Below are 21,547 nucleotides of genomic sequence, written 5' to 3'. Positions count from 1 at the left end.
CTTAAATTAGTCAACCTACTCAACGTAACATAGCCTCACACGCAAGCAATAAAAGCATTAATGTTAGAAATTTAAGTCTCAGAAGTGATTTATTCAACCATATACAGACATGTTTAAGTCGGTAGGTACTTTATAATATATATAATAGAGTGTAAAATAGAGTTGTCTATGACTTCAAATCCAAAGAAAACAATTTAAAAATAGAAGTTTAATATGTGTAATCTGTGCATCTGTCAGATTGGATTGAAATGTTTTGTTAATATAATATTTTGGTGAATTCGGGTTTTTATTATGTGCAAAAAATAAACTGCAATAATGGATTCAGATCCTAGAATTCTAAGTGCAATGGAAGATCCTGGGAAGCTTTGCAGGTTATGTCTAGGAAACGAAGCTTCATTAAATATTTTTAATAATGATCAAATGATAATGTCGAAATTACAACAGTGCTGCTCTGTGGAGGTAATAAATTAAATATCTAACATGTTTATCATCATTTATCATCATCTTGTCATATTTATAATGTTTATTTTCTCACAAATTGATAATAAAATAAATATTTACGTTGCTTTGATTGTAATCATAAGAAATCTTTAATTCACAAAAAAGTGACACACTTTACCTTCAATTATCTTGTAGTCAACTGTATCTAATATAATGTGTTTCAGATATTCCAAAATGACGGGTTGCCAGAGAATATTTGCAAAAATTGCATTAATACGATTGATGTTTCGATAACCTTCAGAAAACAGTGCGATGAGAATGATAAAATTTTGCGCAATAATCTCTATTTACTAAAAACTCAAATAAAGGACGAATTAGACGTCAAAGACGAATACGACTGTTTCGATAACTATGAAAATTTTCCGGAAATCGTAGAAAAAATAAAAGAGGAAAGCCCGAAGCGAAGATTATCTAAAAAACACAAGTTTAAATCCGGGAAGAAGCGGAAAAAAACGCTCGGAGAGATCAAGATGAAAAGACACAGAAAGATGAAAGAGAGGAAAATGATAATTGAGAATGAAATTGACGCAAAACCGACGTCTTCCAGTCGAAAGGGTTTTTCCGAGTCTGGCAGTCTGTGCCCGTTCTGTGGAAAAGTGTTCACAAAGATGGCGTCGTTCAATACCCATGTTAGAAAACACACGTTAACGGAAATATTCACGTGCCGCAAATGTTCCAAGACTTTCAAGGAACTCAAGAGATTAAAGGATCACGAACGGACCCATCTTAACATCAGGGAGTACTCTTGCGAAGTTTGCGGTAAACTTTTCGGCACCAAGAGTTGTGCCAAAAAGCATTTGGAAAGGGTGCATCTCAAATCGCAAATCGTCTTCTGTAAAATCTGCAATAAAAAACTGGCGCACATGAACAGTCTAAGGGTAGGTACCATTATAATCTCTTTGTCCTAGCCCAGAGGTCGGCAAATTGTGACTCGTTAGCCACATTTGGTTCTTAAAGCACAATATGTGTAGCTCTCTCTTTATCAAATTCATAATGACATTTTTAACAGAAATTTAGATTTTTTTGAAAAATTATTCTTTGCATATTTATTTTTAGTTCAGTTGGGTAAGAAATGGTTCCGTTTAAGCACTATGCACCAACATAAAACCTTGTTCTTGTTAAAAATGTAAACATTGAAAAGAAAACAACATTTGAAAAATCACACTATTTTCAAACCACTTTCATGTTAAATATGCCAATAAAAGGCTCGTTTGATAGCAAATATACCTATTTATACTAAAGAAGACCATTCTCATGCATCTTTTAAACATTTAATAAACTCAATAAAATAATTGGCAACAGTAAAAAATTGGCTCCTCCCAAATTTTTAAACCATTTTGCTACTCACATTTGGCTCTTTTGGTACAATAGGTTGCCAATCACTATCCTAGCCCCCTTCTGCATACCTTTCTGCGCATAGTACCGAGTACATAGTAAGTACAGGTGAAGGATGTAGGAAATTTCAAATCATTGTAACACACTGTTAAATGAATATTAGCACATTGTTGCTAGGCAGTTTTTTCATCAACCCCGACCCTAATTATACTCTGCCAGTCTGCCGCCCGACCCTCAGTATACTAATCACAAGTAAACCCAGTTCCAATCCGTACAATGTTTTTTGGCGTCTCTCGCGCTCTGCCAAAATTAAGTTAATAGAACGCTTAAAAGCGTCTCCCGCTCTCTACTAACAGTATGTCAAAGACGCTTTTAAGCTTTTCCCTCAAACAATGTGTTAATTTTATTGATAATGCTTACCTCAACCTTAAATTTTTCCTTATTTCACCATTTGAATATCTATAATTGTCCGTAAAATATGGTATTTACATACTTTACTTAAACCATATTTGCTCCCTATGTGGAGCATACGGAGTCCACAAACTGTCTCCAGGCTTTTCTGCCTGCCCTGTGTTATTCTACAATCAAATAAAAAGGAAGTTCAGTGTATATCACTACCTCTGCATGTATATTTTAAAAACATATTTTTTTTCTCTTTTCAGTGTCATATGAAAGTCCATACTGGGGAGAGGACATTTGAATGCGACGTATGCAACAAGAAATTTGCATTCAAATGCAGCCTCCTCGTTCACATGCGCTGTCACACTGGTGAGAAACCGTACGCTTGCAAGTTCTGCGATTCTAAATTTGCCGCCCTCAAAACAATAAAAGAACACGAAAGACTACATACAGGAGAAACCCCTTATATGTGCCCCGTCTGCTCAAAAGGGTTTACCCAGAAATCGAATATGAAAAGCCATTTCAGAAATAATCATAAAGGAGTTGAACTCAAGTTTGGTATGGAAGAATTACCTATCTGAACGCCAATGCATCGCATCCCACGAGTCTCATAGAAAAAACTTAAATTCAAAGATAATGTGAAACCAAACTGAGAATGTACAGGATGGCGCAAAATTGATCACCCTATCGGAAGATGTTATAATTTTTGCAAATGGTGTCGTACGTCAATCATATTTGACATTTGCGAACTAGACAGGTGCAGTATACAAACAAATTGATAAAACGGGCACAAATGTTTATCAACACTGGCGGCAGTCACTTGACGGATATGATCTTTTCCACCTAACAGAAAAAAATGGTAAAATTCCAAATAAAGATTTCCATTGCTCAAAATACATTTTTTTTGTTTAGTAAAAATGTTATTTAAAAACAAAATTGGATGATTAATTTTTTGCCATCCTAAATTTTTTTGTATGCTGCAGCTATCTGGTTTACAAATGTCAAATATGATTGATGTACAACGCCATTTGCAAAAGTTATAACATTTTCCGATAGGGTGATTAATTTTGCGCCACCCTGTAGATTTAATGACAGTATTGAAGGCGAGCCAACTTGGTGTTTTCGTCACCTGGCACATTCAGCATCTACTTATTTCGCTCCATCCAGGTTGGCGGCACTGTCGGTGTTACCGCTCAAATAAATCTATTATTTTGTTCCAAGTCAACTCTCCATTTATTACTCTAGCTCAGGTGTCGGTAGACTTTCTATTGAAAAGAGAACAATATGTGTTAAGTTAACAGAATCTTTAAACTTTCATAATGCCGCAATATAAGTTTTCATTGTTGCTATATATATTATATCATTGCCCATTAACACATTGACTGCCAACTACGAGATAACCCATAGATTACAATCTTTGCTAGGATGCCGACTATGAGTTATCTCGTACTGTGTTTACTAGCCATATTCGTGAAGCTGCAATGAAATTCAAAGTATATGAGTGCTAATATGGATAGATGACTTCTGGGAAGAGAACAAAAAATCAATGCTGGCTTACATGAACAAAATATTTAATAATAAATGAACAGAAAGTATAATTATGTACTATTTAATAATATAATATGATTAAATAAAATTGGCTTTTTAGACCGGAATTCTGAAAATTGCCGTGGCAGTCAATTTCACAATCACATTAAATATTCATTTTTTATATATTATTATTAATGGTCGATATCTTATTTTTATGGTCTAAGGAAATAAAAATACGCTGTGGATAGTTATTAACTGAAAAATAGTAAGATTGAATTATGTATTTAGCTGCTATCAATTGTATGTTGTATAATATACACAAGAAAAAAAATTGTTGACGAATCTTGACAAATGTTTTATTTTATGAACAAAGATTAACTATATACATATTTCTGAAACTAAGATTGTAGTAATTTTATTTATTTTCAAATTAAATGGTGAAAATCTCAAATTAGGTAAAAAAATTGGATAACATACTTTGCAATAACAATAGAGTGGGTTGGCATTATATCCTCTCTGCCTACTTTGGCAGATATTTGTTATCAGCGATGACTGATAAGCAAGCTTAAATTCGACATTGGACACTTCTTTGAAGTATTACAAAAATTACATTTATATTTTGTAGAACTTTTATTTTACCACATTTTCTTAAAATCTATTGTGACAACATGTGTTTTGATTCATTCGCATCATTTTCAAACACGGTGTTTGAAAATTATGTGGAATGCATCGAAACACATTTTACTACAGATTTTAAGAAAAAGTGATAAAAATTTACCAAATAATAATTAAATTAAAAATGGAAAGATTTTGCCACAAAATGACTGCCAAATCAATTAACGAAATTTTTATTTCATTTGTGGTTCTCAAGCTGTCTTTTAAAAATAATAGAGAATTGCAATTCTCGACTTTACTAAGTACTCTTTGGATTTGGGTAATGAATAATTTCACCTGGAAGATTTTGAATTTAGTAGCCGAGATATTACCATATTTGTAATGCAAAATGTACTAATATGATCAGGTACATACATATCACAATGTGTTGTTTTGTGCTATTGCAAAATGATTTTCAAATTTTTGGACTGTTATTTTGAATAACATAGCCGTGTGTTCTCATATGAATGTATCTCTCAGTATTGCATTTATTATAAGTAGAATTAATTATGTTAATATTTGAGGTTATCTATTTCTGTAAATAAGTTTTGTAAATAATAAATCTAAAATATATAATAAATTTAATATATGCATAAATGTTTTGTTTGATTTTGCATCAAACCATGTTTGAACTCAATTTTTTTATGCTTGGAATGAAATCAATAATGTTTCAGTTATTTAAAAATTAAGAGAACAAACCATGTACTAGTTTTCTATTATTTTTGATTCGTAATTGATATATCTGCCCCTGATGTGTAGGAGTAAACACATTTAGCTTATTTGGTCAATGGTCATTCCCAGTTAAAAGAAATTGATATTGGAAAATTATTGGTGGAGTTAAACATTTGACAGACATAGCTAATGTAAGGCTCATTACATCTCGTACATTTTCAGTGTTTACCAAATGTGTTGGGAACTCTGTAAAAATGAGTGATTGTATTTTTTTATTCTTACTACATGTATACATAATATGTATAATTAAAATGTAACTTTGTTTTAAAATCACTAAAAACATTTTATTATAACTTAATTATAATGTCTACCGGTTTCGAAGCTAACCGCTTCTTTATCAAGACTGATTAGTATTAATCAGTCTTGACAAAGAAACGGTTAGCTTCGAAGTCAGTAGACATTATAATTAAATTATAATAAAATATTTTATATATATATATATTATATAGTAATTTTAAAACAAAGTTACATTTTAATTATAAAATGGAAAATCACAAAGTTAGTGCTTCTTATATAAATTAAACATGTTACATTGTTTCTGCTTAAAAGCATTCTTCTTTTTCTTCTTTTTCCATGTTCGCTCCCTAGGTGGAGCATATGGCCAACACGAGTCGTCTCCAAGTCACTCTGTCACGCGCCATCTCCTTGGCTTCCTCCCAGGTCAGTCCGGCGTCTCGAAGTTCCGCTGAGTATAGTCGGTGAATGGTCGTCAGCGGCCTTCCGGGGCGCCGGAATCCGCATTATTCTGGTATAAATATCACTAAAGAATGATGATAAATTGAGTTCATCGAGAAATAATAAAAAAACATACTGTAATTATTGGCTTAATTTACCAATGTATATTTAGCTGAAGATAAAAGCAGAGTGAACGCTGTTGAAATACGCTCCCTCAGACGAATGTGTGGAAAAATCATTGTATGACAGAATTAAAAACGAAGATATTATATAAGAAAGGAATGTAAGGCTGACCAAGATATAATTGAAAAGATTAGGAAGAGTTCTTTACGGTGGTATGGACATGTGGAGCGAATGGATAGCGAAAGAATGACTAAGATAATATATGTAGCGAATGTGAGAGGGAAAACAGAACGAGGACGACGGAATAAGACTTGGCACGATCAGATCAATCAGAACCTAAATTCTGGCATTGTCAAAAGTCTACGTAATTGGAGGGCATGTATGTCTAGATGTATGGATGTGAAGGAGGCGAGGAGTGTATATTAGGACAGAAGAGGGTGGCGTTCCATCCTTTCTCCCTACCCCTGCGGAGAAACGGCGTGATCAAAGAAAATTTTGTTACATCCTACCCCGATTATGACATAACACGGTAGGATCTAAAGTTATATAATTATTATTATGTTGGCTATCTTGAGTGTCATACGTAGTACGCATAGTTTTAAAAAAGAAGCCATTCTTCGGTGACCGAGGGAATAGTCTGTGGTCGGGGACCGAGTATTTTTTAAATGTCATTCATTTTTCATTCCCATTTCGTTACGGTTTTCGGTCCGAGTCTAATATTGTGTAATGACAGCCTTGTCGATTGATTCATTATTCAACACGACGATATACGGCGAATTAGTTCGTCATATTTCTGAATGTTCAACCCTTGTTTATAAATTGTTCGAGTCGGCTTTGTCACTGATACGTTTCGAAGACAATACTAAAGTCGTTGTGTCAGCTGCTACATTTTACGACCAATTGTCGCAATTATTCTCTTTTGACGAATTTCAGATCATTTTATTGAAGAGTTTTCTGTTTATGCAAATATCTACATTGTTTCTGATTTTCGTGTGTTGGAAGGTATACGGGAAACGGATTTCTGAGCGTTTTATGAAACCAGGTGAGTCATTTAAACAGTTGCGCAAAATGCGGCATTTATTTCTAATCCGTATTGTTTACACAATTCAAAGTGCTATGATTTTATAATGTCAGGATTATATTATTAAAACAGAAACAATAAATCACATGGTTTTGAGAAATGAACATATTTTCCTTTAAATATGTGAAGTATAATACATATGTTTAATCTGAGTGATAACGATAACGAATTCACCGATACAGAATTACTATAAAATACTTGTGTGGTATAAATTTTCCGTAATTTCACCAAATTTTACTGTACAGATGAAAACTTTTTTTGATATTTTCTGTCAGAATGCGAAGGATTACCACTGTTTTTAATGGCGCAGTTGGGTAAATGTCCTATGTCAAAACTGGATATGAATGTTTTGATTTTCTATTTAGTCTTTGAGATTCAATTGTTTTTGCTACTTTCTACCCGTTAATTTTTGCCATTAGCCAAGTGAGCTCCCGTGAGTTAGCTATTTTATACGATGTCCAATGTCTGGAATGTTCATCTGAGACTATATTTTGTAGGGAAAAATATTTATTTATAATGCATTCCCAAATTCAAGTACATTTTATACTTAAAATTGCCACCAGTCTTAAAAAATATATATATTTGATTCCACGAGAAACCTATCTCTATCTGGCAACATTGTAATCATGGGAATTGTACAATAAGAAATATAGTCCACCATACAACACCACGCATGCATTTGTAGAACACAAACACAACAATTGGTAAAAATGGTATAAAATATCATTTTGTTTAAAAAAAATACTTAGGTGCGTTTAATAGTATGTAAAGTCTTGTGGTCTATAAAATACGGTATTCATTTATGTTTCTATTAGCTTTACAGTGTATGTATTTTCAAATATCGCATATTTGGAACATGGATTTCTATCTATGTGCTAGAATTATATTGAATGCAAATTCCACTTTACGAATTATTAGTCTTAGCGTCGATTCAAATGTCTAGAGTTCTAGAGTTTAACCCTTTATGCCTCGCTCATTTTTTTTTACAGTTCTTAATAAAAGTGCCAATTATTTTGTGATTTGCAACATTTTGAGTGTGATAAATACTTAGTCAAATACTTGTTCACAAATCTGGATTATCTCCAATTAGTTATTTTTTACATTTACTGCGTTTGATCAGTATATCTAGATGTTTCAAGAATCTGACTAGTGTGGTTGTCAATTATGGGTAGAATTGGTGAATGTTACACTTGTGTGCTTTGTTTATTTTAATCTTGTTACGTAGAAAAAAATCATTTAACCATTCTCATTAATTCCTCTCCTTTCCTTTTCCTTCCTGCATATTCCATTTTTTATACTATACCCTTACCCTTTTACTCCCTTCCTCACACACACACACTCCCATTCCTCCCTTTTTTTATCTCTTAATGTTTTAATAGTAATTATAACATAAATGTGGAATTGTTTAGTTGGCTTTATTATTATTAATGTAACTATTTTTTACTTTATACTTTTTAATGTAAAGCTGTACAATTCCCGAACAAATAAAATAAATAAAAATAAAATAAAGTAAAGTGATTACTTAAACCAGCCTATGATGGTCGTAAGCGCTGTAAATGCCCAGACTCCTTTATTCTTCTTCATCTATTATATGTTGAGATCTCAAAAAAATAATTATATATATTTTTTTAGCCACTTCCAAGGCCATCCAAGAACTCAAGGACAGTGTTTCTAAGCTGAAGCTTCCCAAAGAACACACACCGAGGATTTAATCACATTAATGTATTAAGAGCAAACAAACAAGAGTCATGGCGGAAAAAATCAAGAGATTCTTTGCCAAGAAGAAGACGGATGCCAAGTTCAAGCTCGCAGGGCCGGGTCACAAGCTGACGGAAGACACTTCCAAGGCTGCCAAGCCGCCCTCGGCCGGCAGCAGCTCCACGCCGGTGAAGCGGAGGAACCTGACGGAGGAAAGTAAGCTGGCCGCGGAAGCTGCGCTGCTGAGGATCCAAGGTCAGAAGAGGGAGAATCCGTCTTTCAATACCTCGCTATCGGCTATTCAGGTATCATACTTATGGATATTAACATACTTCGAAGACTACTATATCTAATTAACCTGTTAACCGGGCGGGACATATAAATACGTCAAACGTTAACCAAATCCATATCATGTCAATTATTTACAATATTTTGGACAGCCCTGATCTCCTAAATCAAATAAAGCTTAGCGTGCGTCGAAGAGGTACTAGTCAAAAATCTACATTCTCAGTATTTGTACATATGCAAACTATGCCATGTTCTCTCCTATTCCGCGGCTTCACATGTTAGCCGATGCTTTTGAAAGTATAGATTTATTTAATATATTGTTATCCACCTTGAAGTCTGTACTTTCTCAGCATTTCTTCTCCATGTTATAATGGATAAATTTAAGCATTGTGTTTCACTCTCTCTCGCTGCTCGCTGATAGTGTGTGAAAGAGACGTGTATTTACCAGTGCTTACTATTTGTTATTTTATTATTATTTTATGTTTAAGACTTTTTGTTTCTCTATTAGTGTATTCATTAGTGTATTTTTATATTAGATACTGTTTATATGTATTATGTTAAAGGCATTAGCCGTTCAATAAATAAATAAATAAATATCAAGTACGGGTAGGACATATTAATACGTCCTGTAAATATATGTTGCGCCCTGGAATGGGCAGAACCTATATTTTCGAACAACAAAGTTCTTTAGTCATCCATACATGTTTCGACATGAATTCTTTTCTATTTGTTTGTAATTTTGTATTTTCCTTTGTGATTTAAATATAAATAAACGAAAAATATATATTAAATAGTCTTTTCATATAAGCATAAATAAAATATATGAAATCACGTCCACCAGGCGTAACATACTGACACGTCCTAATCAAAGAGTTCGCACCCGTTGTATGTTGCGTTATTAAAAAGTGAACTCCCCGGATAACAGGTTAATAAATATAAAGTACTATAGAAACATCAATTGATATTTAGCAAAGCTTACTTACTTCAGCCTTATTCTTGTGTCTAGTATTGAATAAAGGCCTCCCTGTTGGACTTCCACAGTTGTCTGTTGGACACGACTCTCTTCCAGTGCAGGCCCGCCACTTTTTTAATGTGATCGGACCATCTTGTCTGGGGCCTACCCACGCTCCTGCGTCCTGTTCTAGGCCTCCAGTAAAGCACCATTTTCATCCGTCTTTCCTCAGACATACGTGCTTCATGACCTGCCCAGTTCAACTTTAGTTTCGCGATTCTTTGAGCCACATCTGTTACCTTGGTCTTTTCCCTTATCCAAACATTCGTTTTTAGATTTCTAAGGGATATGTTTAGCATCCTTCTCTCTATTTCTCTTTGTGTTACCCGGAGTTTATGTGATTTGTTTTGTTAGGATAAATGTCTCAAATCCGTATGTGAGCACTGGAAAAGCTCTCCGAACTGGAAAGGCGAAACGCTTCTGATGCCTCTTCTAAAAAGTAACCATTTGTCCCTCATATCCTTTCGGCTGACAATAGTTAATTTATATATTTTTTTAAAATTCATTTTAGGCCCAAGTGAAGCGAGAATTAGAAAATGAAAAGAAATCATCACAAACGCAAATTCCTACACCGCTACCGGTTCAAGAGGTCAATTTGGACGCTTCACCGCACTTAGCTGTCAGTGGAGTATATTTCAAGTGAGTTATTGACTTCACGAAACCTTTAATTTACTTTCTTTATTTGTGTCGGGTTGTGGTCCAGTGGTTAGTGTCGTGGACTCTTGAATCAGAGTTTCCGGATACGAACCCACTCTACTACAATTTGATATCTATTTTTAATAATGAGCTGCTTAGGCTCACATAAATAATATGAAATTGAAATATTTTTCTAAATACAATAACACAAATATTAATAGTTTAAAAATAATTTTTATTAAAGAATGTATTTTTAGAATGTCCCGAACTATCGTAATAATTAACCCATCTCATGAGGGGCTGGTTGAGCCAATGTTAATGAGTGACACGGGCATATTCCGCACACGTAACATACATCATATAAATCAGTAAAACATTTTAAATACAGTGAAACCCGGATTTTACGTGCCCGGATTTAAAGTTTTCCCGCCAATTGCGTGTTATTATTTCAGTCCCGATATATTTCAATACATTTATTCCCCGCTTTTACGTTTTTTTCCCCCAATTTACGTCGTAAATATTTCAAATATCCGAGTTACGCGCGCTTGACAATGAGTCTGCGCAGTAGATACATTACTTCCGCCGTGATTGGTCGGCGAGCGACGTTGTGATTGGTCGATATCTTTCAATTTTAACCGTTAGAATGTTATGACGTTTGTTCTGTCATTCGGTTTTTGACTCGGTTTGTGATGCTTCTTTCTTTTTGACAACATTCGCGATCATCATTTACACACAGTTTTTACATTTTTAAATTTCTTTTATTAGTTTATTACAATCTTTTAACATTATTTTCTCAAGTAATGTCCCAACAAAGAAAAGCTTTGTCATCAGTGCGAGAGAAAATGAACATTCTCGAAAACGTTGATAAACACGTTGGTTCACGCGTTTCGCCGGCGCGTGATTCGGGGCTACAAATCACTACTTTGGCTACAATAATTAAAAATCGGGTTTCGATTAAAAAAAGTGCAATGGAATGTGGTCCAATGGTGATAAAACGCATGTACATATCCACATCCAAGTACGATAAACTCGGAAGAGATTTTGAAAAAATTAAATGTATATGACATGATATTATTAATAAAAAATAAAATTTTAATGTTAAATTTTTTTTCAATACTATTAGCATTTTCCCTCCAATTAAGTTTTTACAATTTTTTCAATAAAAAATGAAATTTAAAAGGTTTTTTTTTTCAATACCCCCCCGTTTACATTTTCCCTCCATTTAAGTTTTTTTTTTCGGTCACTTGAAAAATGTAAAATAGGGGTTTCACTGTATTTCTAATATAAAAAAGGTTGGTTTATGTGATCACTTAAACCAGCCTATGACAGCGCTGTGAATACCCAGACCATATTCTTCTTAATTTATGTTCAGATATCGAAATGTGGATTATCAATATTTCAGATGCCCGATAATTGGAAATGAGGTGCTATCCAAAGAAGAATGGAAGGATTCTATCAAGACATTCTTATATGAACAGCTGAACGAAGAGCCGGGCCTGACGGCTTGCCTTATTATACAATCTTGTAATCGGAGCAAAGAAAAGGTGCGTCTATATTGGTCAATAAGGTTTTGGCTACCTATCCTACTGGGTTACGTGTCCGCCTCCGTAGTGTAATGGTCAGCACGCTCGGCTACCGTTCTGGAGGTCCCGGGCTCGATTCCCAAGGGAGGTAAAATAAATATAAGTGATTTTTTCACTGTCATATTTATTCAATATTACCCTGGACTGGTACCTGAAGCGGAGGGCTGATCACCTTTCCTTCATGTGTAAACCATCAAGATGATACTGCGTTTATATGACGCAGTGCCCTATGCACCATTGGGGTGCGGATAAGGGTTTTATCATCCTACTGGCTTGTTAATACCATGGGATGGTCTAATTATTTAATGAGTTACATGTGACAGGCGCCTTGGTGTAGTTAGTTAGATGCTCGACTGCAAAACTGGCATTGCTGGTTCGATTCCCGCCAATTGCAAAATGAATTCAAGAAAAATTATTTTCAATTGTTGTGGGTGTTTGTCATGTATTTTTCACATTTACCTTTCCTATCTTTACTATTCTACCTGTAGACAAGCCTCTTAAAGTAGGGGCTTTGTGGGTTATTCGTTTTTAAAGAAATGTATGTCATTATTAATATTTTGAATATTTTTAGAATTTACTTTGTGGTAAAAGTTGAAATCCATGTGTAATATGTAATATCATTCGGTTCTCTATGTTTATCTAACGACATGCTTCCAAGCCAATCCACATTCTCTATAATTGTGACGCACTCGCTCGCAAACAAATTCATATCCTTGGAGGACCTCTACTGGACTCCGAGAAGGTGAAGCTCCTACCACCAAGACACGTCGTAAGTTACATGACTCACGTAGGTCTTGGGAGTGAGCTGTGATACAAAGGGATGTCACAATAGATCTAATATGGTCGCAGTGACAAAAGGGATGCAAGATCCTTGACCTAAAAAAAACATTTTTTTTTATTGCGAATTTATGAAATTTAATAAATGTTTTTTTTTAGGTTGATGCCTGCGTAGATACACTTTGCAAATATTTGGAAAATATTGTTGCGCATCCCGATGAAGAAAAATACCATAAAATTCGGATGTCGAATAAGTATGAATTAAACTTTTTTCTGTTGATATGTTTTACACCATTGTTTCAAAATTAGTGGACCCAATGCTAACTACCAAGAGTATGGGAAAGTGTTTCTAGAAGTACATGCGACAATCTCGCATGTGATATTTGTATATTAAACTGATTTTACCGTCATGAGAACTGTGTTTTGATGGTAATAAATATTTAACCAGTTCTCCGACTAGCCCAAACGTGACTCAGGCAAGGGGTTTGTATTGCATTTGACGAGTCCGACTTGTTAGTATTGCTTTGCCCAAGTCAAATAGTGATCCGTTTGTTTTTATTGAAAATCATAGCGGTGTTCGGACACTCTTGTTTCGACTTGTGGGTATTTCTTATACTGAATTTTCAGTGTAGGAAATTTTTGAAGTGATGTATTTTCTTGCCAAAACTCCGCAATTTTTTTTTCATTTTTTATTTATCAATCCTGCAATAAGGGGTATGTGAGTTTGAGGTCTTTCTTAACCTGCTAACCGGGCGGGACGTATAAATACGTCGAACGTAAACAATATCGGCAACGGGTAGGACATATGAATATGTCCTGTAAATATATGTTGCCCCCTGGAGCGGGCAGGACCCATATTTTCGAACAACCAAGGTAATTAGTCACCCATGCATGTTTCGATATAATTTTTTTTTCCATTTGTTTGTAATTTTGTATTTTTCTTTGTGATTTAAATATAAATAAATGAAAAAAAAATATTTCTTAGTCTTTTCATATATTTTAAGTATAAATAAAATATATGAACTTACGTCCACCGGGCGTGACATACTGACACGTCCTAGTGAAAGAGTTGGCGCCCGTTGTATGTTGCGTAGTTAAAAAGTGAACTCCCCGGTTAACAGGTTAAAGTAGTAATAATTAATTTTCTCTAAATCAAGGTAACATTTACATTATTAATTTTTTTCTTTAATCGTTTTGAAGAAATGAGTTTTTCTTCAAAATAATTATATGGTTTTCAAAATAAAAGAGTTATTGAAATGTAAGGAGTTAAATAATATTATTTCAAATATATTATAAAAAATAATAATATATCCAGTATACATAACTAACTAACTAACTAACCATCACGCCGCTTCCCCGCAGGGGTAGGCAGAGAGAATCGAACGCCACACCACTCTGTCTTTGCAAACATTCTTTGCCTCTTCTACATTCATGCATCTCCTCATACATACCCGACGATTATTACGACTCCTGACCCGGCCGCTTTCAAGTATTTGACATACCTGATTGTGCCAAGTTTTCCTCGGTCGTCCTCTGCTTCTTTTTCCAACTACATTCGCTCCATAAATTTGTTTAACCGTTCTTTCTTCACTCATACGCTCCACATGTCCAAACCATCTCAACACACCTTTCTTAATTTTATCGATAATGCTTATCTCAGCCTTACATTCTTTCCTTATTTCATCATTCGAACATCTATCAAACATCGTTTTGCCACACATTCGTCTGAGGGTATACACATCCAGTATACATTATTTAAAAAAAACGGGCGTGAAGAGACATGTGACCTCTCAGGTAGAATGAATGCGACTTAACAAATGCTGTGCCTTAGTCTTGATGTTTCTTAAGTTGATAGTTTTTAAATTTAATAAAAATTATTCCAGGGTGTTCTCGGAAAAGGTGCAACCTATGGAAGGAGCCATGGAAGTTCTGAACGCAGCGGGGTTTAGACAACAAACAATCACTAGCGATTCCGGTGTAGAAGATAACTTCTTGGTTTTCAATATGGAGAATGTAGAATCTATTGATAGTTTAATGGTAGGCTATTATCTAATGATTTAATATTGAAAATATCACATATGCATCACTAACCCTCGATTACGGGACATTCGTAAAATGAATGACAAACATCCAATTTGCGGGGAGTACCGAGGCAATACATGTAATGAATGTAGTGACAACTAGCATGTATTACAATTTTTTAATGATTATTTATGTTCGTATTTAATGTAAAGTTCTCAAAAAACTTTAAAAAACGTTTTTGGTAAAATGTGAGTTTTTATTACTGTCGTACGTTTAACGATAGTCCCATACTAATACATAGTTTGCGGGAAACGATTAAAATCGTCTTTTGCATTTATTTGGTAGAGAGCGAGACACGTTTGTAAGCATTCTATTTGCTTACTTTTGGTAGAGCGCGAGGGACGCCAAAAAACATACAGATGGGAATTGGGTTTGCGGTTACTTGTGATTAGTATACTGAGGGTCGGGCGGCAGACTGTCTGAGTATAATTAGGGTCAGAGTTGATGAAAAAACCGTCTGACAACAATTTGTCAAGGTATATTGAAACAAGTCCCGTAGCCTAGGGTTAAAATGCTAAAAATATATTCTTTTCGTATTCACAATGGTATCACAATCTATAATTATTTGCCTTTTTTGCAGTTACTTTTGGATGCTTTGAGATCGGCTGAACCAATCCAATTGGAGTTGGACCGGAATCTTCAAGTGTTGCTTCCTTCTCAGGCCGCCCAGAGAATGGACCTGCCCCAAGCCTTCTACTCCGTCTCACCAGAGGAGATCAAGAGAGAACAACAAATTAAGTTAGTAGCACCAATGAGTCCATTCGCCAGGAACTACGCTTGGATAGCTTGACTCTGGCCAATTTCTGTACCCGACGGATTCTCCAGTTCTTTGGACACATTGCGCGTGGCAACGAGGATAGCTTGGAACAACTAGTTGTGATCGGTAGCCTGGAGGGAAAGAGAGGGAGAGAAAGATCCCCCACACGATAGACCGATCAAGGCAGCAGCAGGCACATCAGTGGTTGGAGCGCTACGTGCAGCGCAGTCAAGGGATAACTGGAGAACAGTCATTGCTTCTGCAAGGGTCACAACCCTCAGCAATGAGGACTAAGACGGAGATATATCATAGTTTATTGAATAAAGGCCTCCCTCTTGGACTTCCACAGTTGTCTGTTGGACGTGACTCTTCCAGGGCAGGCCTGTCACTTTTTTAATGTCATCGAACCATCTTGTCCGGAGCGTACCCATGCTTCTGCATCCTGTTCTAGGCCTACAGTCAAGCACCTTTTTGTGCATCTATCCTAAGACATCTGAGTCACATGACTTGCCCCGTTCCACTTTTTGTGTTGCAATTTTGCAGAACAAAATATAAAAAAATAAAATAAAAAGCGGGACAAATTATAGTTATTGAAAATTAACTTCAAGTTATATTAACTAAGTCTAACTGTTATTCCAGGTCCATAACTCACTTTTTTTTAATTTCTTGAAATCCAGGAGATATAGATTGAGTAGCTCCTACCCTGTAATTAACTGCCGTAAACAAGCTTCCCCCTACAGTGAATTGAATTCTGGGAAAGTGTAAAATACTGATATTTCTTTCAGGGCCGAGTTAGCTGAGAAAAACTCAATGCTACGAACCAAAGCTATGAGAGAAAAAGATGAATTAAGAGAAATAAGAAATTATAAATACGCTCTTATTAGAATACGTTTCCCCGATGGTATATTATTACAGGTGAGTGTTTTTTTTCTTCTTCATCATTTTAAAATCCCATATTCTAATGAAAAATCACTCACATTTATTTTGACCCGCTGGGAATCGAAGCCGGGGAAACAGGCTAGCCAAATGCGCTAACTACTGCACTATGCAGGCAAACAATATCGCTGAAGCTAATTGTATTTTTGCAACCAATTCACTCAATTTCATGATTTTTAATGCCAACTAATTAATTTTGTTTTGTAATTTAGAGTGCATTCTAATAATACCTTGTTTATCACTGATTTTTGTAACCACAAATGTTTTTTCTCTTCAGGGCACATTTTCTATATACGACAAAGTATCAGAGATATTCAAATTCGTGAAGGAAAACTTGGAACATGAGGGTCTTCCTTTCATCCTCAATTCTCCGACGGGATTCAGGCTTTCGTCGGAAGAAGAGTGCGATAAAAATTTAATAGACTTCCGTCTGGTTCCCGCCACGATACTTATCTTCGGCTGGGATCAGTCGGTCGCCGAAGAAATCGCAAAATCGGTGCAAAAGGATGTTTATCTCAAACCTGAAGTGATGGTTTTAGTGCAGCAAGTGTAGACATTGCAAAACCGAAATTAGGGAATATTCCGATTGAATTTTGAAAATATATTTGCAGATTGAGGATGGTAATCCGTCATTGTGTTTGCCATTTGTAGGCACATCTATAGAAGCTGCAAATTTGTAATTTTTTTTTAAAAGAAATCATTTGCCGATATAAAACTTTTAATTATGACCACATGAATTTGTTCTATTTGCTCTCCTACATATGGAGAATGTTTTCACAAACACATATGACGTATGATCCATTTTGTCCCTATTTTTTGTTGTTGTTTATAGTGTTTTCCGGCAGCCATGCATTTTGCAGCGATCATTGCCGGTTTTTAGTCACACATAAAAATGACAAAAATCAGTCTGTCTTTACAATCTATCACAGCAGCTCAATGTTAAGTAGTCTGTCTCTCTGTGAAATTGCTTGGTTGGCAATTCTCACTATAGCCATGGTTGCTAGGTTGCAATTCTGAAAATACCGGGTGGTCAGCCATGTTTTTGTGTATGTGTGTGTACCAGCCATTAGAGACTATTAAAGATGCATAATATGCCGTCATTGACGTGAAAATAAATGGGTGTATATGAAAGTAAGCCAGCACAGGTTACGTGAAAGTAAACAAGTTTTTTTGTTGTATTTTTATCTTTGTTCTAACTTGGTAATTGACATATCTTCTTAAAATCTGTTGTGACATGTATTTCAATGCATTCCACATCGCCAAACACCGTATGTGTTTGGTTATGATTCGGAATACATCAAAACACATGTCACAATGGATTTTTAGATCTATTGATATTTACCAAGTAAAATATAAATTAAAAATAGGAAGAAATTAACATAAAGAGTTTTATTGTAACATGGTTTATTTTTATAGCCCTTGATGTTAAATTAATAATAATAATAATGAAGTATTTATTTTTCAAAAAGGCTCTGTTACTTTTTTATGATAAAGAAGCATACTTGCTAAGTGTTTCCATCGCCTTCAGGCACTGACAGTAACAGAGGGAGATAGAGAGTGTTTTTCTTCCTTGTTGTTTGGTGTCTTCCATTGTTATTTCATTTACTGAAAAAAATCCCCTAAATAAAGCTTAGTGTCTTATGAAAATATGTATTCACTGATTGTTGAATGAAATTATATTAATTAAATATTATAATATAATAAACCAAAAAAAAAATATGACAGATGGAGGCTGTGTGGTTTACATGTTGTCACACAGAACACAGGTTCAACTACCAACTTATGACGTATAAAAAGTTGATACCGATTTTTCATAAAATAAGCATTTTAGTCTAAGATTAAAGTTCTTATTACACTTTGATCCATTTGCTTTATGCACATAATATTTAATCATGTAATTTATTGTTCCCATAGCACTGTTTTGTAAATTTTCCCTGTTTGAAACAATGAGGAAATTCAGTGTTTTAATGTATGTGTTTTACCATGAAATAGGACCTAACCCACAATTCTCAAACTTTTTTAATCTAGCACCCCCTGCTGATATGTTTAATCAATTCATAGAACCTAATTGGCGGAGTGTCACATATAGAGGGGTGAAGGAATACAAATATATTACCTACTTCAATCCACCCCGGCATCAATCTTGAAAAAAATTATCTGAAGTTTCAATTTATGCCATATTTTGTATTTCATCGAAACTCGCTCAGACAATCTCTCATTTTTTATATGTGCATTGTCCCTTTTTTTGCAATTTTCACTGAAATTCCTCATTGACTATTTATAATAATGTTAAGATATTTTTTTTAAATTAGCTTTTGCAAAATATTATTCCACTAAAAAGACAAATCATCTCATTTTTTTTCTTTCATGTTTGTGTTGTCTGGTTTTATTAATTTTTCACATATTTAAAAAAAAAATAGATGCATTTTTACTGATGTTTAAATAAAGACTTGTTTGCATTATGGTCTGTAATTTAATAACTCTTTTTCCCCTTAATTTTTTCAACTTTTAGCGATATTTATTTATTTAACTTTATTCTGAGCCTTGAGGTGAAGTGTGCAAGCAAGCCTCTTAGGTTCAGATGGAAAAAACATTTATATTTATATCAAAAACAATTTAAAAAATACTGTACTTATCTACCATATTACTGAGACCTAGAATCCAACGTATGAGTAAATACATATATGTAAAGGTCATGTAAAAATATTAAAAGTTATGTTGTAGATTTGCAATGACTGATGGCAGGCGCCGTGGCGTAGTTGGGTAAACGCTCAACCGCAAAATTGGCTTCACAAGTTCCATTCCCGCTAATTGCAATATAAATTAAAAAAGATTTATTTTCAATTAGTCTGGGTGGTTTGTGATGCATTTTTCACTTTAATCTACCCTATCCTACCTGCAGACAAGCCTCTAAAAGTAGAAGCTTTACGGGTTGTTCCTTTGAAAATAAAATAAAATGTCCACTTCTGTCAAAATTTTCAAGCGGTATAGGTGTACACTAGTTAGTTATTTGGCATGTAAAATTAAACTTGTGGATTATCAACTTAAGACAACTTATATTAAAAATTAAAGACACCATTTAAAAAAAATCTGATGAACTGATAAAACAATCTGAGGGGATTTTTTTTAATCGTTGATCATTGTACAGTATATGTTGAATGTTCGTAAAAAAAATCGGTCCCCATAAAGGTCCACCTTTGGCACTTATGCCATATTCAGAATTATTTGATATTCCAAATATGTAGTAAAGGTTGAAAATTTTATTTTGGAGTTGTACAATTTTGAAACCAGACAACTGCTTTCATTTCGACGTGCCCTACGTAAAGTGCTCTAACTACATTTTTGTCAATTTTGAGATATTTGGTGTACAAACAAAAAAATATATAAAAAAAAAATTACGCCTAGTTTTCAGACGTATAATACGGGATCTACATCGAATTTTCAAAATGAACTGAACTCCTAAAACGCTAACTACATACTTAATTTTGACAAAGCATAAAGTTTTAAAACGATTTAATACATTATTTTATCGTGTTTTTGAATGTACAATACTAGCTTAGAATTTCAGATAAAACCGTTAATTAATATTAAAAAAATCTTTGAAAAAATCTTCTAAGCTCTCTCCTGTAAAGTAACAGATTCGCAGATAGAGTACTTTACGTAGGGGCCGTCGATTTGTAAGGATAATTTTCCCAGTATGTATTTAAAGCGTTATGTAAATACAGCAGGACCTCTATAGTTCAAATACCTCTGTAATCCGAATGCCCACTATTGATATGGATATGACGATGAAATAATAAGGCAAATAATACAAGAATGTGACATCGAAAGTGAAGAAATGTCTGAGAACTAAGGAGTAGCAAGTATTCCCCATTTAAGCGCAGTGTCTGCCTTAAATATGTAGAAGGCATAGAATGGGCTGACCAAAAGGATATTCCTGTGCCAGAGAAAATGCCTATATGTAAATTATGAGGCAGTTTTTTACTCGTAGTAAAATAAATCTTGACTTACTAAAACAATTGATTAGATTTAAAAAAAAGTTGAATAGATACATTTAAAATATCGCTCACTCCTTTCAAGAATGTCATAAATCAGAAAACTTGATTTTTCAAGAGAACATTTTTAATGTTTAAAAATATAATACAATGTACTAAAAATAAATATGTAGCCATTTGTTGAACTTATTTGTGTGCAACAGATCTTTTTAGGTAAAACATGAAGGTTTTTTCTCCATTTGAAAAATATCAACTATATTTAAAAAAATAATTAAACAATACCTTTTCTTCAAAATGCAAAAACAAAACTTTCTGCCCTGTAGCGGGTAAATATTAAGTTTAAAATACGCCTCTTTTTCTGGGATATAGTACATTTTCTGGGCATTCTGAAAACATGCACAACTGAAAATTGACAATTTTTTATTAATGACGTTCTTGAAAGGAGTGAGCGATATCACAATACATATTTGTTTTATTTGATAAAAATACCCTACAGATTCTCTGCACTGTAATCCGAACGAATCCACTAGTCCGAACCGAAGATAAATTTTCGGCGTTCGGATTATAGAGGTCCTGCTGTAGATACATACTCTTTTTTAACTCATAATCATGTATTGTGCCTGTTGTGTATCAAATTATCCTTGGACTAGCCAAATATTAGCATTTGAAGCTGTTGAAATAAAATATATTTATAAATTGCATATGTAAGTATTTATTCAATTATAAAAATATGTACAGAAATAAAATAATGGA

The 21,547-nt window shown here is 34.1% G+C and overlaps 2 protein-coding genes across 2 annotated transcripts; both read left to right on the top strand.

Moving 5' to 3' along the window:
- The first annotated feature begins 205 nt into the window (after positions 1 to 205).
- LOC148301883 (uncharacterized) lies at positions 206 to 5,016 on the top strand. Its single transcript, XM_088272561.1, has 3 exons — positions 206 to 459; positions 666 to 1,379; positions 2,499 to 5,016. Exons 1-3 carry the CDS (start codon positions 316 to 318, stop codon positions 2,814 to 2,816), a joined length of 1,176 nt encoding a protein of 391 aa, XP_088128687.1. The 5' UTR covers positions 206 to 315; the 3' UTR covers positions 2,817 to 5,016.
- A 1,833-nt stretch (positions 5,017 to 6,849) lies between these two features.
- Positions 6,850 to 18,516, top strand: Gint3 (GDI interacting protein 3). The gene is made up of 9 exons (XM_088272572.1): positions 6,850 to 6,991; positions 8,663 to 9,033; positions 10,540 to 10,667; positions 12,067 to 12,208; positions 13,184 to 13,278; positions 14,908 to 15,061; positions 15,687 to 15,844; positions 16,649 to 16,778; positions 17,077 to 18,516. Exons 2-9 carry the CDS (start codon positions 8,779 to 8,781, stop codon positions 17,350 to 17,352), a joined length of 1,338 nt encoding a protein of 445 aa, XP_088128698.1. The 5' UTR covers positions 6,850 to 6,991; positions 8,663 to 8,778; the 3' UTR covers positions 17,353 to 18,516.
- The last annotated feature ends 3,031 nt before the right edge of the window (positions 18,517 to 21,547 follow it).

Source organism: Brachycentrus maculatus, unplaced genomic scaffold (genome assembly GCF_059751285.1).
Source record: "Brachycentrus maculatus isolate JH-2025_06_01 unplaced genomic scaffold, ASM5975128v1 h1tg000509l, whole genome shotgun sequence".
Taxonomy (NCBI): domain Eukaryota; kingdom Metazoa; phylum Arthropoda; class Insecta; order Trichoptera; family Brachycentridae; genus Brachycentrus; species Brachycentrus maculatus.
This window is presented reverse-complemented; position numbering and strand designations above follow the sequence as displayed.